The 16,714-nt window shown below is 36.3% G+C and overlaps 1 protein-coding gene across 1 annotated transcript; it reads right to left on the bottom strand.

Annotated features, from left to right (window-relative positions):
• Positions 1-11,930: 11,930 nt before the first annotated feature.
• Positions 11,931-15,479, bottom strand: LOC149264933 (glycolate oxidase-like). The gene is made up of 7 exons (XM_089401257.1): positions 15,382-15,479; positions 13,756-13,977; positions 13,633-13,672; positions 13,403-13,480; positions 13,097-13,221; positions 12,198-12,264; positions 11,931-12,093 (listed from the first exon to the last, which is right to left on the bottom strand). Exons 1-7 carry the CDS (start codon positions 15,477-15,479, stop codon positions 11,974-11,976), a joined length of 750 nt encoding a protein of 249 aa, XP_089257383.1. The 3' UTR covers positions 11,931-11,973.
• Positions 15,480-16,714: the final 1,235 nt, after the last annotated feature.

The following is a 16,714-nucleotide window of genomic DNA, read 5'->3' as shown; positions in this document are numbered from 1 at the left end:
AGCCAGAAACACATTAGCGCAGCATAATTTACATATAAGCATGATACTGTTCTAAATTGTTGTGACAGAGAGAAGCATATCCAGTGGCAGATACTGAAGGAATATACAACCGTCACCATTTGTTTCTGTATTGATGAAACAGCCAACATATAGACTAGTATTATTCGCTGCTTTTGAGTTGCTCTCGTGGAAAAAACTGCTCACCACAAAATCCTCATTGTTCTTACTTCTCAATCAGATTCAAGAATCTATAATCTATTATCTTTGTGACAATTATAAAATTAAATATCAAAAATATTTTTTTCATAAAATGAGTTTGTTTGCATATATTTTCAAATTAAATTACAAATTCAAAATATCTATTTTATTATAATCATTTCGTAAAGATACGAAACATTTTTCTCAAATAAAAGCATAAAATTAAAAAAAATCGAAATAATCATTTAGATTGATTAAAATCCAAACAAACCCATTGTAATTTCAAAAAATATTAATCATTACATATATATATATATATATATATATATATACAATAATAATATAAGGACGAGAAGAATAAACCTATTATAAATTTTTCTATACATTCTATAAATTTACAATACGCAAATGAATAATAATTAATAAATATTAATACAATAATATAATATATATATATATATATATATAATATATATATATATATATATATATATATATAATTACAATAATAATATAAGGACGAGAAGAATAAACCTATTCCAAAATTTACTATACATTCTATAAATTTACAATACGCAAATGAATAATAATTACTGATTAGAACGAGTTCTTGAAATTTTAAATATAAATAAGGAGGGCTGCGTGGCAGCAAGTCCCTGCCTGGAGTGCCATTGAGTGCAAGGCATATGTTCACATAAGGAAACTCACTGCATAAGGCACCAATGTGAATGAAATGGTTTCGACATAAATACCACCTGAATATTCACAATCCCAAATCCATATTCAGAATTTGTATGTTTAACTATCAACAATAATAACTTGTGAGCTTCAAATTGCCTCTTGGATGTCTTTGAAGTAAATGACGTTGATTGTATCTGCAAGAATGCCACTGCACTATCCCTCTTTGACACCATCTCCTGTACATTGTTTGCTTCTTTAATATCTAACATAGCTAAGCAATAGAACACATTGAAGATTGCCTTCCCCAAGTTCTAACTTGTCAAACCCTGCCCATAGTACCTGCTCCAACCAACTCAAGTAAAGGAAAGTTCAGCACTCAAAGTCTACACTAGAATAAAATCCCCACATGCAGCCAAAGAAATGATAAAAATGCTCTGGGAAACCTAAAATCTACAACTCAGAGAAAAAGAAAGTAGTTGTGATTATGAGAAATTCAAGAACTTTAGAAAAGTATACCACTGAACAAATAATGATATAGGTTTATAAGGTTTCTAATGGCAGTAGCACAGTTAGTTGTTCTCATAAAAAATGGCATGGTTTTAGGTCTATAAGGTTCCAATGGTTGTAGCAAGTTAGTTGTTGTTATAAAATAAAAATAAAAATGGCATGGTTTTAAGCATGACTAATTTCCACACTTCTGAACTTGAAACTTGATATAAAATTCAAAACTGAGCTTTTCTGTTTGTTGCATTACCTTAGTCGCAACATCAACAACAGACCCTAATCAATAAATTTAACTCCGGGATAAAGTAATTGGCCATCTTGGATAGGTAGCATAGATACCATCAACATTAGCATATTAAGCATATCCTTCAGTGGCACCATCAACAACATCATACCTTTGCTCAGTTCCAGGTACAATAGCACGTACAGAACCAACTACAGTAGCTGTAGAAGAGCTGGCACCACCAGAAGAAGCAACTAGAATATGGGCAGAGGTACTAATTGGATGATCCATTCGATTCTGATGCCTTCTCCTTTTAAGGCCGGATGATCCACCAACCTTGCCCCTTCACTTATTACCCTACCGACCATTCGATGCCCTATACCACTTTATGATTCATGAAGCGCTTTGTGGGTACAAGTACGACAGACCAGAGAGCATGCAATATCTTCTCTTGTTATGATGGGCTGAAACCTCAGATACTAGCGCGATCAGGGAAGTTTTTAACGAATTCTCTTTTTTGAAGCGCCCAGAGAGCATGAAGTTGACCCAACCTTGAATGATCCTCTCGTCAAAGGGGCTCCAGTTCGAAAGATTTTCATTTTAAGCTTAGCTTGGCGCTGCAGTAACGAGACAAAAGAGATACCGGGAACTGCTATGCGACGGTCTTAACGAATGGGAAAGAAGCGAATCCCGCAGATGAAATAGGTAGGCGATAAAGCGTGTGAATCTGACCATTTCAATGGGTTGTGAGCCATCCATCAGTGTGGCCCCACAACTGATAAGCAGAACAAGCTTCCGGAATAAGGTTGGGTAATAAAAAAGAAATGGACTCACGCTTAGGGAGCCAATCATATTAGCATCATAGTATCTTCGCGAATCTCTCAACCATGTCGAACTAGCTTTAAAGAACATGGTCGTTGAGCCGCAAGTAGGGGAAGCACTCGACGATCGATGTGTCCCGACTATTCATGATAGAAAAAGAGCATGCAGCAGACATGGTACAACCAGTATACAGTGGAGCCAATAAATTTTTACCCACCTATGGAGAAGAAGCCGACTGGTGGTTCAGAGAATCAGGATTGATGGTGGATGGGCGCCTAAGGAGAGGCGTCGTGGAAGGTGAGACATCCATAGATAGGGTCGTCTGAAGAGTAGACATGGATGAGAGGGGTCCAGGCAAAAGTGGAGAGAAGGACAACCAGAAGGGAAGATAGGAAAAACGAAAGGCTAGCCAGAGAAATAAAGAATGAGGACTAACAAAGCACACAATGAGAAACTGCGCACAGTGACATTTAGGCCATCTGCATATACTTTCATGCAAGTTTTACTAACTGGAAGGACTAGAACCATTTTATGCACAAGTAGTCTCGCACGGAGCAAATTTAAATGAAGGCAAATCTACTTCCTGCCACTATGACAGAAATCGTTGTCAGCCTAAAGATACTCTCCCCTATTAACATTTTAAGTTACAAGTTTATACTGTGTAAAGAAGTAACATAATTGCATTCAAACATCAAAAGACAAGCATTAAGGATAGGATAGGACACTATAATAAGCCTTTAATGGTGAGGACCATGGGTATTTGTTTCGTGTATTTTGTTTGCGTGACAAGAAGTGAATTGGAGTAAGTAGTCACAACCCACTGGAACCGCAGGTCAAAGCCCGATAAAAGGGAAAGGAATTGCGGGAACTTACCCACTCATTTGGTTCTCCTTACTTCGCACCCACCCGATATGTCTTTAACACGATGCACCTGAAAGTAGCAGCAATATTGTGCCAGTCTTGCCTGCAAAAGCCCAAGCTCTCAGAGGCGGGAGTATACTCAGCAGACGCAGACCTTGTGAATTGTGACATCCCGTCGGATTTGGAAACAACTTGCAGGAGTCGATCTGTTGTCCATTGCAGGACAAAGCTGCTATTGTGCACCATTCAAGGAACAAGGAAAATGTCTGGCACCATTCAAAGGAACACCAACAACAACAAACCAAAACCAAATCGAAACACAGCCCTCGAACGTACTCTTCTTGTATTTTTCACAAGAGATAATGACCTTCGCAACTACAAAATAATTTATAAACCCCTTTAAAAAGAAAATTATGACAGTGAGAATGAAGACCTAAGCAGTCCTTGAAGCCCTCTGGCCAAAAAGTATCAAATACACAAAAGTGACAGGGTATGATTCCAAGGGATAAGACGATTCATAATATTTATCTATGTGCCTAATCTGTAATGCTTATCTCGCAGCAGTCATTTGTATATTTATCTATGTGCCTAATCTGTAATGCTTATCTCGCAGCAGTCATTTGTGGTTCCGCAGAGCCGTATACCGCTTTGAAGATGCAGCAGTGTGGAAACCCTCAGCCAAGGCGATGTGATTCGGGCTCTGTTAGAACGTCTGAAAGGAAACTCGCCGAAAGGAATACCTGAAACATTTGCAAGTTTTTCTCTGAAACATTTGCAAGTTTACTGTGATGGAACTTTGGGGATCCTTGTTTTCCCAGCTCCCGTTCCGTAGACACCCGTCGAACCGTCGAAACCACACCATCATGCACGGACCACTTGGCAACTTATTAATGATCGCGTTAAATGACTTAGTTTTTCTACACTGATCACCACAGCATCTAATACCTTCAAATTAGTTTGCTTGAGTGAAATATGAACTAACCAAATCGAATCGAATGTAATATATAGTTATGGTTTCTCCACCTCGAGAAGGCAAATAAGACATTGAAGTCTGTTGGAATATGGTTACACAAGGGAAAGCTATAATTAATACACAATGCGACTAAAAACTCTAACCTAAATTAATGTTAAACCAACTGTTCAGATTCCTATAGTCCAATGCAAGACGGTAGGGACTAATAAGGTAATTATATTAATATTACAACTAAAAACTCTAACGTAAACTAATGTTAAACCAACGGTTCCGATTTCTATAGTCATATGCAAGACGTCACGGACTAATAAGGTAATTATATTAGCATTTGTACCAGATGTTGCAAAGAAAATGCCGTAAGGCATAAAGTGCGGAAATCCATTATCTATATAGTGTGTGCATTATTCAACAAGGTGGATCTCTCTAAATTTGTTGCAAACATTTATGTTGTTGCATTGCTAATTTATTTAGAATCTACTACTACCTCCTCTTCTTGGAATATTAAATTTCTCATCACCCCATGATGACAATCCCTCTAATTATTGGCATCACAATTTTTTCCACTTTAGTGGCTTTACCTTCAACCTAAAGAAACATGAATTTGAGTCACTCAATTAAAAATAAAATGCTAAATTTCTATTTATTAGATTTTGAGTAAAAACAATTAATAACTCATATTTACAACACTTTAAATATTTACAACCTTTTAAGTCTTGTATTTATAACTCATATTTATAACCCTTTAAAATGAAACTAACTATCTATATTTTTATTAATAATAAAAAGAATCTTCTTTATAAAACTGACACTCACATGCTACTCCTATATATTTATCTTATATTTAATATTCAATTGAATGACAAGATGAAAGCTCAACTTAATTGCACATTTCTGAACTCCTTTGTGGGAATTCATGTCCCATTAATTTAATGGCAAATTGAAGCTTCAAATAAAGTACACATTTTATACCAAATTCAGAGAGTTCATGAACAAAAAATAAGGTATCCTTACCATAATTAGGCAGTACTTACCAGCTGGAAAAGAAAATCATGTGACACTCCTTGGAAAGGATACACTTTATCAACAATAGGAAAAAACAAGACGTTTGAAATGATTGCGCGGATGGTGGCCTTTGGCAGATCATTTAATGTTTCTTCTTGCTGTAATCCCTCTATCCTGGATTTCAAGCATATACGTGACAACATTTGATCTTGCAATTGTAGTGGCAGCCAATTCCTAAAAGAAAATCTTTAAGTTGCCTGAATTGTGTCCCTCTGCAATCAAAATGAAAGTCAAATTCTCATATGACGTAGCATTTTTGCATTGAAAAGAGAGAATATGTAGGCATAACTTTTCTATACACAAATCTATTAAAAATATATTCCTTACAAATTTCATGGTTTGGCTTGTGCCAGGTACAATTAAAATTTTCATGTTTCCTATCATGTATGCAGTCAAACCCAAATTATATAACATGTAGACGATTTCAAATATCATTTCTCTCGTATTTTCAGCATGCGGGTCTCCATATCCAAAAATGGTCAGAATCGTAATGGAAAAATAGATTATAGTAATATAGAGAATCCAAAGGCTTTGTTTCATAAAATATGGAAATGCAGCACCAATCCATGTCCTACTTGGATCATGATATCTAGCAGCAAGGCATCCAGCATAGTGAACTGCAAAATGAAATTATTGGTGTTAACTTACACAAACAAGCTTAAAACAGCATGTCCAGAAATAGTTGAGTCGGATATTCTTCTCTGGTCTTGAGAATCAAGTACTGATCTGGAGTCTTGAGAACAGAGCACTGAAATAATTGAGTTGGAAGCATTTTTTCTTGGAAAGTTTCGTGCCTCAAATCTCCCAAGTATTGGAAGAGTCAAAGTATTTGATACCAATGATTAAAATTTCATTTGAATAGCATTTCCTCTTTGTCCTAATTAACAATGTTGTTCTCATTCTAGAGGCGATCAAAAACTACCTGTGTATTTCTCAAAAGAAAACCCTCTTTCAAACTATATTGTTGTGTCTTCTCCAAATCAAAATCTTCTTTCAAACTAGATTGCTTAGCAGAATCAAGAAAAGATAGTAACATGTCTGAATTAAGAACAAATAATAGCTCTCCACTCAAAACTACCCATTCCTTTGAAGTCCAAGCTCAAAACTATTCGGTCCTTTGAAGTCCAACAGAACATGGAAGATATGACCATAACCCCTTCCTCCCTCCAAGTTACTAAGAACACTGCCACAGGTGCCACAACTCATTAGAATCATAAGAAATAAGCACTTTATCTACCTCAAATCCAAAGGTATTTGATGGGAGCAAGCAAATACCCATCCTTGGGAGCAAGCTATCCAGTAGATGCAAATTTTGAACACAATGCATAACTTAGATCCGATAGTATTTGAAGCATATCCTTAACAGAATGTAGTTCAAAAAATGCGAACTTCAATATGAACATATTGCAAACTTGTCAAAAATATAGTACAGGGGGGCAAGATCGAAGAATCTTCTTTAATCATGCAAATAAGCTACCATATTTACTGCACTTTATACTGCTTGCAATTGCACGACTTCCTTAGTTGACATGGTTGTATGAACTAGTTGCAAACTTGTCAATAACATAATACAGGGGGGAAAGAACCAAGACTCTTCTTTAATCATACAAATAAGCTACCATATTTTCTGCACTTTATATTGTTTGCAATTACACAACTTCCCTAGCTGACATGGTTTTCAGAGTTTCTTTCCTGAGAATCATCAATCCATATCAGATGCATTCACATTCAAAGCTCCTTGCAAATTTGGGTATAGAATTTGTGCCATCTACCCTTAAACCTAAACTTATGTGTTACCAAATATAAAAATATACGCATGAACTAACCCCTTGGGGATTCTTTTTCCAAGGAATACTTTGCAGGGAAACCTACTGGATGCTTGTCCACTTTGGTGGATAGTGTCCCTAGTGAGCCTTACCCAGGAGGAACTGAATAATACGCCTGTGGGCATGAAATTAGCCAAGTGCCCAGCAACATCTCCAACAACTAGTTCAATTAATCCCTGGCGTTCTATCAAAAAATCCTAATCTCCCAGGGATAAACCATTTGGGGTAGAAAAACTAAGCCATCAAACATCTCATTCACCATCTTTTTCTTGGATATACAATGGATCCAATGATCCAATATAGCATTATCCATAATCATCCACTTAGCCTTCACTTCCCTTTCGTCATGAGTTGTCAACTGCTATATATCTATAACCAGAGTCACAATATCCTTGAGATTATTCTCTTCTACTACAAATGTAACCCTCACCTTTCACCATAATAAATTTGAGGCACCATCCAATCTATCTTCATACATGAGGCTAGCTGCACAAACTCCCTAATCTAAAAAATAGTTTGAATTTCTTTTGATAGACTGATTGCTATTCCTTTCTCCATCCAATCTGTCCTCACACCTAAGGTTGTCTGCACAAACTCCCAAATCTAAAAAATAATTTGAATTCCTCTGATTTCTATACCTTTCTCCCTACGTTGCAAATTCCTAAGAATCACAATCACATAAATAACTTTGATACCATATTGAAATTGGATTGAGGAAATAGGCGGTTCAGTTTTGTTTTACTGTGGGTATTTTTTATAACCTCTTGAATACAAAATGGTTTTAAAATATGTTGCAATTCTTTCAATTGGCTAAAGAGAATGTTCACCATTCTTCATGTATATTGTAACTAATTTAATTGCATTTTTTCACAATACGTATGAGCAGAGATAAGTATCTCCATTCCCTTTGTTATAGTTTTCTATAATAAATTAGGAAAATAAAACTCTATGCTCAATTATATTGAGATATTTGTGTGATCATATAAAATTCTTGTTAAGAGTACCAAGAAGACCAATGCATCCATATGAGTCCACCTATTCTGTACTCTATTCTCTAACATGAAATCTAGAATCGCTTCTCTATACATACTCATTAAATACGTGTAGCGGAATTTTCCCATTTTCCCTAAGATCGTGAATTGCAATGTAGTAGAATTTGCTCATTTTTTCTAAGATCATGAATTGCAATGCGACACTCAAGGTGCAAGCATCAAAAAACTGTTGATACAAAACCTCATGCTACTCTACGAGTCTAGTTAAGATTGTTAGCTAGAAACTCAAGTTGGATAACCATGCACATACTTATATATAAGCAATCAAGGATCTCGGATTTATAAATTAGTTTTAACTAGCTTAGATATTCATACCTCTGTAGATCCTCCAAATGCAGAATTGTGGGGGTGTAGGATATTGCAACCTTATGGATGGACGGGATTTGTCAAATCCTTTGGCCTAAGAAAATCAAATATAGTTTGAACTATTGAATTCTCCAATAGGTTTAGATCAGCTAGCCTTATCCCATAAAAATATCTGGATGCACCCTGGGGCTCCTGTAGAAATCATTGGAGCCTATAATACAATTGGATGGATATGAACTCAATTACATCTCAGAAAACATGGGAAGACAATCATATGGGTGGAAATGATAAACTTACATAAAGTTGAAAAAAACGAATGCCTGGTCCAGTTGAAGCAACCTCTTCAACACTTGATGTAGCCCATGAAGAAAGCGTCTACAACAAATATGTCCAAGCCTCAATTTTTATCAACACAACAAACTACCTCAAAATCCAAAATCATTATAATTTCTTAAATCCTTAATAGCTAGAAGGAAATTAAAACATTCAGAAGATCAATCCCACAAAGAGAAGACCGATGCCCAAACATTAAACACTGATGTCAATTTCTTAAACACGAGAGAAGGCATCTTGTAAGCAATTAAATAATATAAGGTGCAATAGAAGTATAGTTTGGACCTTAAAGATACTCACATTTGCAAAAGCCCTGCTCAACTTCTCTAGCAAGTTAACAAGTGCATGACTTTGAACAAGCTGCTTTCCAACACTATAAAAAACTTTGGTGGATGCTATTACAGTCACCAACTTTCCATTGCAAAGCTTCACCTCAGGGGAAATGGCATGAGAAATATAAGAAATCTACAGAAGAAACAATTTAGTTCCTAGCCATTATGGAGGTGAAGATCAAAATTAGTGCAGGATTGGATAAGAAGTGCTCACGTCTATAGAAATTTGCAAAAGCCTTGCTCCACTGCTGTAGCAAGTTGACAAGTGCATGACTTTGAACAAGCGGCTTTCCAACACTATAAAAACCTTTGGTGGATGCTGTTACAGTCACCAACTTTCCATTGCAAAGCTTCACCTGTATATTAGGGGAAATGGCATGAAAAATATAAGAAATCTACAGAAGAAACAATTCAGTTCCTAGCCATTATGGAGGTGAAGCTCAAAATTAGTGCAGGATTGGATAAGAAGCGCTCACGTCTATAGGAAAAAAATCTCCAGGACGTTTGTCTTCAACAGATTGCCTTGTGGACTTCATTATGACTGTACATCCCAATGTCATTAGTCACTAAAATACTATTCGTAATTCACTTTCTTTCCCTTCAAAGTTCTAACTCATAAGCTCCAAAGAAAATCAACAAATTAAATTTGGCAATGTGCACATTGTTTGCCATGCTTCACGGTTCAAAATTTTCTAGAATCTTTGCATTACAATCAAATAGAGAACCATAGTCTGATGGCTTGAAGAGTACATGGAAAATATTTCAACATCATATCCATATTTGTATGGGATATGTGCATTCTCGTAATATTTCTATTATACACAAGATTGAAAACTACTACTTTCAAATTATAAAAAATTGTAGGGAACGGTATACTAACATTGGATAGGAGGCAAGAGATGTGAGAATGAGAAGAATTCATAGAACTGGCCAAGTTCAGAGGGAGGACACATTCCTGTCATATCCCCTTTATCTGTGGCCTCTTTGGCAGCAGCTGCAATGGCCTCAGATTTCCCCTCTTTCAAGGATTTCTTTCTTCCTTCACCCTTAGAAGAATGTTGGTTTGAGTTCTCCTCTCCATCATTTTCTTTTTCACTAGCCTCAACCTTACCTTCAACTTTTTGAAAGGTCTCTAGTTTATTGTCTTTTCCATCCTTGTTTGCTTCTTTTCTTTCTTTATTGCTAGGTAAGATTTCTTTAGAGCAACATCGTTGTTTTGTTCAGCCACATTCTTTGTCATTGAGTGAGCTGATTCTTTTCCACCTCCCTGCCCAGACCGAGGTTCCCCTTGCTTTCCTGAAGAAGCAAAGCATGTTGTACAAGCAACAATGTCCAGTAATCTTCTAATGTGTGCAACTGCATGCTCTTCAGTGTAGTCCTCTGCAAAGGAAAAAAAATGAAAATCATATATAGAGTATTATGCAAACTTTGAGTATAAACAATGCATATTCTTCTTTGCATATATATTTGAAGCACGTATGCAAGTAGAAATTCAGTTTAGATCACTTCAAGAAACAAGAGAACAATTTTCTAATATTATGACTTAACATTATTTCTGACCCCTTTTCAAGATAAAAACATTTATATTTTAAAGAAAGAAAGGCAAGACAAAATTTCTAGCTATCTCCCCTGACTTGTTCAGATGGGGGAGCAGAGTTATTGGTTACCTTCTACAATAGTAAGGGCAGAGGGCTTCAAGGTTGCAACATCTGATGAATCCCTCAACCTGTTGCCACGAACCTGGTATAATTCAAGTTTTTACCAAGTCATGGATACTTTAAGAAAACTAAGATGGCCAATGTTGCCATGGTCACACTTAAGCTTTACAAACTAATAATAGAACCAGTTTCACTGTACATGGCTATTTCTATCTTGACACGAACACCTGTGTTTTTAATGCAAGTAGGGTCATACGACATGATATCGTGAAAAGAACTAGTCAATTGCATTCCACCAGCCTGTCAAACAATCCCATTATTTAATGAGCTTCTAAACTACTGATTTTCTTACCTCATGTGATAAAGAATAGTTGGTGAGATGGCATGTCTCCACATTCACAGCTAATAATCGGCATAAATCAAGAATACGGTCTGTGGAAATTCCCTGTTTCCATAAAACAAACATATATTAAAATCTATTGTCGAACCAAACATAACTATCCATAGGTCTGGATGCTGCAAGATTGGATTATATTCATCATAATTCTTAAAGCTAGATCGAACATCTATGACAAGACTTATGTTACCACCTACCGTCATAAGCACTAGATAATATTTTTTATGAGATAGCGTACCTTTAAAATAACTTGAGAATCATCTGGAGTGTTCACTGTGATGTCTAGCACAGTAGGCAGGACTGCAAGCAACAAACGATACCATATAGTCATTGGTTGCCACCATAACAATTTCTTATTTTTAAAAGCAAACAGAGACCTCATATTTGTATTGATATAAAAGTACTAAGATCAGATGAACTTGTGAATAGCCAAGAAGTTGCCCACAGCTGGTCTTTGCCTTTTCAACCAATTAATCACATCGAGATCAGAGAGAACAACCACCGAAATGCAATGACAGGGCATCGGAGAGTAACCACAACACGGCCCATGCGATGCCACAGCCAAAATAATTGGAAAAAGGATACAGAGTATTTCTTGAAAAAGGATACGAAGTATTTCTTGAAGATGTAAATCATAATATGACTCATCACAAATAATTTTTTTGAGATTCAGAAGGTTACAAGCAAAGGTAGGAACTCAACCCCAAGATTTCTCCAGGTGCTTCTCTATCCATTTTCATTCTATTCAAACACAATACTGAAGAATTATTTGAAATATCCCTCTACCAGGACTATTACAAACCTTCCAACTCAATGATCTGTCAATTTGACCTGCAACATATGATGCCAGTCCAGAATCCGCTGTCTGCAAGAAAAAACCAACTTAAGGAAGAAGTCTGGACCTTGAATATAGGAAGAACTAAAAACAACATCCTTCTATTTAAAGAACTCATAAAATGGAACACATACCTTCTCCATTTTCCCAAGATCCAAACCTTCGAAATTCTTTAAGGTAAGATATGGAGGCAATGCGAATCTACATTTTTGACAAAGAAAAATCAATAGAAGTCAAAAACAATTATGGATCCAGAATTGAATCTCAACACAGAGGTGTGCCTTACTGTCTAGCATGTATGAGTGGATATCACAATGAGACTTTTCAGAACATTAAATACCTTAGTGTCAGACAAGGGATGAACAAAGAGGAATCCCAAATAAAATGGAGACTTCTGACTTATTTTAAGTTTGATACATTATAGGTGCTAAATGCTTTTTCTAACCCTAGCATCGCTTTTGATCCTAAAAGAATTCCACAATGTTCTGATTTTTATTGAGAGCTAGATTGTTATCAACTAACCTTGGTGGCATTTCATATTATAGTGAATTTTCATTTGCTATTATTCCAAATAGTCTGCAGGCTTATTCAGAAGTATCCCACTGGCTTGGTAATTGCTCAAGTCCCTGAAATTGAAGCCATCACCAGTGAGGCTGATTTCTCCATGCCTTTTAGAATGACCGTGTATGAAACTGTAGACCTTGAAAGTCTTTTTTATATTTTCTGAAGGATACAAACACCAGGAATAAGAAAATGAAGGAAAGTGAAAGTTGCAGGCTTTTTTTGGCAGAAGCATCATAGATGTGAACGAAGGTTTTTACATCAAAGAACTAAAGAGCGGTTATACAAGATCCCCATCTCTACATAAGCAAGGAGAGCTAGAATATAGAGTTTGGTTCCAACTTCAAGAAATATAACTTTGAAAGTGAAAACGAGAAGTTTAGGAATAGGAATCAACTTTCTGTGAGGTGTCAAATTATTTGGGATTCTTTGAGTTTGTCAGCAAATCTAAAATAGAATTAATTTTCACTACCTATTTCTAATGTCAGATTCCCTCTGCCCAAGTCGAGGTGTGTCCACAGTCAGTGCAATTGCCTTAAAACCAGCCCTCTCCGCTCTTCTAACAAGTTGTGCAACAACATTCCTATTCTTGTAAACCTGCCAACAATGACATCTAAATTTTAACACCACTCATACATCCACATTTAGTAAACCCAACGCAATATAATTGATCTTACCATTGGTTTAGGAGCCTATAATACAATTGGATGGATATGAACTCAATTACATCTCAGAAAACATGGGAAGACAATCATATGGGTGGAAATGATAAACTTACATAAAGTTGAAAAAAGCGAATCCCTGGTTCAGTTGAAGCAACCTCTTGAAGACTTGATGTAGCCCATGAAGAAAGCATCTACATCAAATATGTCGAAGCCTCAATTTTCATCAACACAACAAACTATTTCAAAATCCAAAATCATTATAATTTCTTAAATCCTTAATAGCTAGAAGGAAATTAAAACATTCAGAAGATCGATCCCACAAAGAGAAGACCGATGCCCAAACCATTATAGTTCCAGCAGCTCTTGCAGTAGCATACTCTCCTGTAAAACATGATGGATTCACTTTCAGAAAATATATGCATCAAAATAGGATGTTAACTGTAATACAATAATCTAATGCATATATTCGGGATGAGCCATCTTTTGCATGGCAGTTGGAGCAATCACAATAGGCATTGATATCTTGAATCCCAACACAGTGGTACTCAGATCCACCTTTGTTACGTCAACCAATATACGGGGACGAAACCTGATACATACAACATCAACCAAAATCTTTGTAATAATGTCAATTCCTCTGGTACTCAGATCCACCTTTGTTACATCAACCAATATAGGGGGACGGAACCTGATACATACAACATCAACCAAAATCTTTGTAATAATGTCAATTCCCCTGATGCTTGTAATGAAAGAGGTTCCATAATGTTCAAAAGTTTGGCCCAAGACAGGGTGACTAAAATTGAAAATTAGAGCTATTCAATGTTTATCTAATCTGATTGCAGTCATTTGATATTCGGATTTTCATTTATTTGATGATGAATGACTATTCCAGATATAATATTTTAAAAGTAAAAATGGAAATTGTAAGAGATCATTTCTTTGGATTGTAGCAATTCCATATGCTTGCATAGTAGGAAAGATCCAGACTTGTAAATCCAAGAAAACAGGGGAAGTTTTCTCTATTTTATTTATTATTTTGATATTATATGGATAGATCTTTTTGTGTCAGGTTTCAGTCACAGTGCACAGCATCGTTGGTAAATCTGGATTGCACAGTACGTTTACTCTGCCTTATTATTTATGCGCATCAACCATCTTTCTGCAGAACATTCAGTTGCATGTGGCAGTGTTCTCTTCACAGTTTTTGTTTAATCGTAAAAACACTACCAATCCAAGAAGAAACAGAATTTGTTTCTATCAAAACGATTGAAGAGCTGTGAGTATTTCACTCCACTTCTAAGTCAACAATCAAGAAAAATTATTGATATATCTTGGAATGGAATGAGCAGATAACAAATAGACATGCCAAAGTTTCAATCATTTCTAAGGATGTTGACAACATTTGCAAGGTGTTATCCCATAACTCTAGGGCTTTCATGAAGTGGTTAGCACTAGAATATAATCCAGAGGATCTTCACTGAGTAGTGATCTTAACAGCCAACACAGGGTTATAGCTTGCCCATGAAACAGAAAAGGTAGAACAGAATTGGCGTAGTCCATATTATCTAGCTTGGGGACTACCTAGATTTCTGAATAGCTAGGTTTTCTTGCTTCCTTGAAGCACCCCATCAATTTTGAAGAAAATAATGTGAAAATTGTTTGTACGAGGAGCCCGCCAGTCCTCTTCTCTAAATTTTCATCTATAGTTAAAAAAAACAAGAAAGGAAGACATAAAAAGATTGGGTATAAATTTACCTTATCTAGATGAGATTGAATCACTGTGCATGCCTGCGTATTCGAAAATTGATGCAGCTACCATTTCAGGTCTAAGTTTAACGTGAGATTTCAATAAGAGTTGCGTATAAATAGAGCTAATTGCATTTGATGTTTAATCATAAACCCAAAAAATAACAGAAAGACAAGTCAAAGAGATCGTACAAGAATTTAACAGAATTAAGGAGGGCGAGGATACCATTTCAAGTTTCAGTTTAGACAGGGAATTCGATTAGACTTGTATATAAACATCGCTAATGGTATGAAATTAAAAAATCCTTGATACTCTGAGACAAACTAAAATGGAAATACATACCCTGATGCCGAGCAACCATTCTGTAACAAATCGCAATTCCTGTAGCCATCCCGCGACAGACCGAAGTCCAGAAGTGGACCTGTGACAGTCCAAGGCATCTAGTGGTGATAATCCAAGCCCTTTTAAGGCTGAGCGACACCTCTTGGAATCATCTCATGGGTCCTGTAGCAGACTGGGTATGTTCTAAGGGTCAGAATATCATTTGCTACCTTAGGATTGATATGAAGGGTTTCCTGAAGTCGATTTCCACAGATCCAGGGTCTTGAAATATAGTATCGCCGAGCGAGGGCAAGGGCAAGGTCTTCACATGGAGAAGCACCTGGAAGTAGCGTAGCCTCGAGCGAGGGCAACCGTCGATCTGCTGATCTGGATGGGTAAAATTATTTTCATTGTCTAACACTTAAATCAAAGGCTCAGAAATGTACATGTAACCCAAGAGGAAAGTTGATTTCAAAAAGAAATGTACATGTAACCCAAGAGGAAAGTTGATTTCGAAAAGAAACGGCTTACGGCGTAATAACAAATATTTCAATTTCAGATTTAAAGTAGAGATGAATAATACGTATTAATTAGAATGAATTCTTGAGGAAATTATAGTATTAGTTTTCAGTAAATCACTGTTTCAAACATATAAAATTTGTTAGGCGTTGTCATCAAACTTAAGTGGTGGTCACAGTATTAAAAATACGTTAGGACATGTATATCCGCTGGATAAGGCCTATGAATATTTGGTCCTTTACCTCCATCTTTGTATGTGAGGAGGGGGAAGTTACTAAGCAAAGCGGCACATTGTCATGCTTTAAAAACTGGCTGACAGAAAGATCCAGGATGCCTTTGACAATTCATCTTCCCGGGTAGATTCAGGATCGTCTTTGAGAACTCCCTGTGTCCCTTTCATGGATCTTGGATGAAGAAAATATTTGCTTCATCATGTCGTCCAGTAGAATTTCACATATTAACACAAGCGAAATCAAAAGTGGCCCACTGATCCGAGCTAGAGAGGCCAGTCTTCAAGTTGTCAGTAAACGAGGGGACATGTCGAGACGGTACCATTCAACTTCCTCTATATAAGATTCAACATCCGAGGCAACGAGTGTCAGATACTTTCAATGATTTACTCAGAATATGAACAATGTTTTCCCCACAAAAACACACAAGAAAAAGAAATATGTTTTGCCTAGTTGTCTGTATACATAAACAACACATACGCTTTACCTGTCCTGTTAAAACTTGGTTTAGATACTCTGTTGTGAATGTCTTTGCCCCCGGGAAACGATACCTCTGAGTGTCTCCTAGAAATGGAATCTTTGAAGCTTGTAATAATGGAAACATG

This window comes from Pinus tabuliformis, chromosome 6 (genome assembly GCF_031772625.1).
Source record: "Pinus tabuliformis cultivar Carrire ecotype Pingquan chromosome 6, CPIR1, whole genome shotgun sequence".
Taxonomy (NCBI): domain Eukaryota; kingdom Viridiplantae; phylum Streptophyta; class Pinopsida; order Pinales; family Pinaceae; genus Pinus; species Pinus tabuliformis.
The sequence above is the reverse complement of the archived record's forward strand: the minus strand, read 5'-3'. Positions and strand labels throughout refer to the sequence as shown.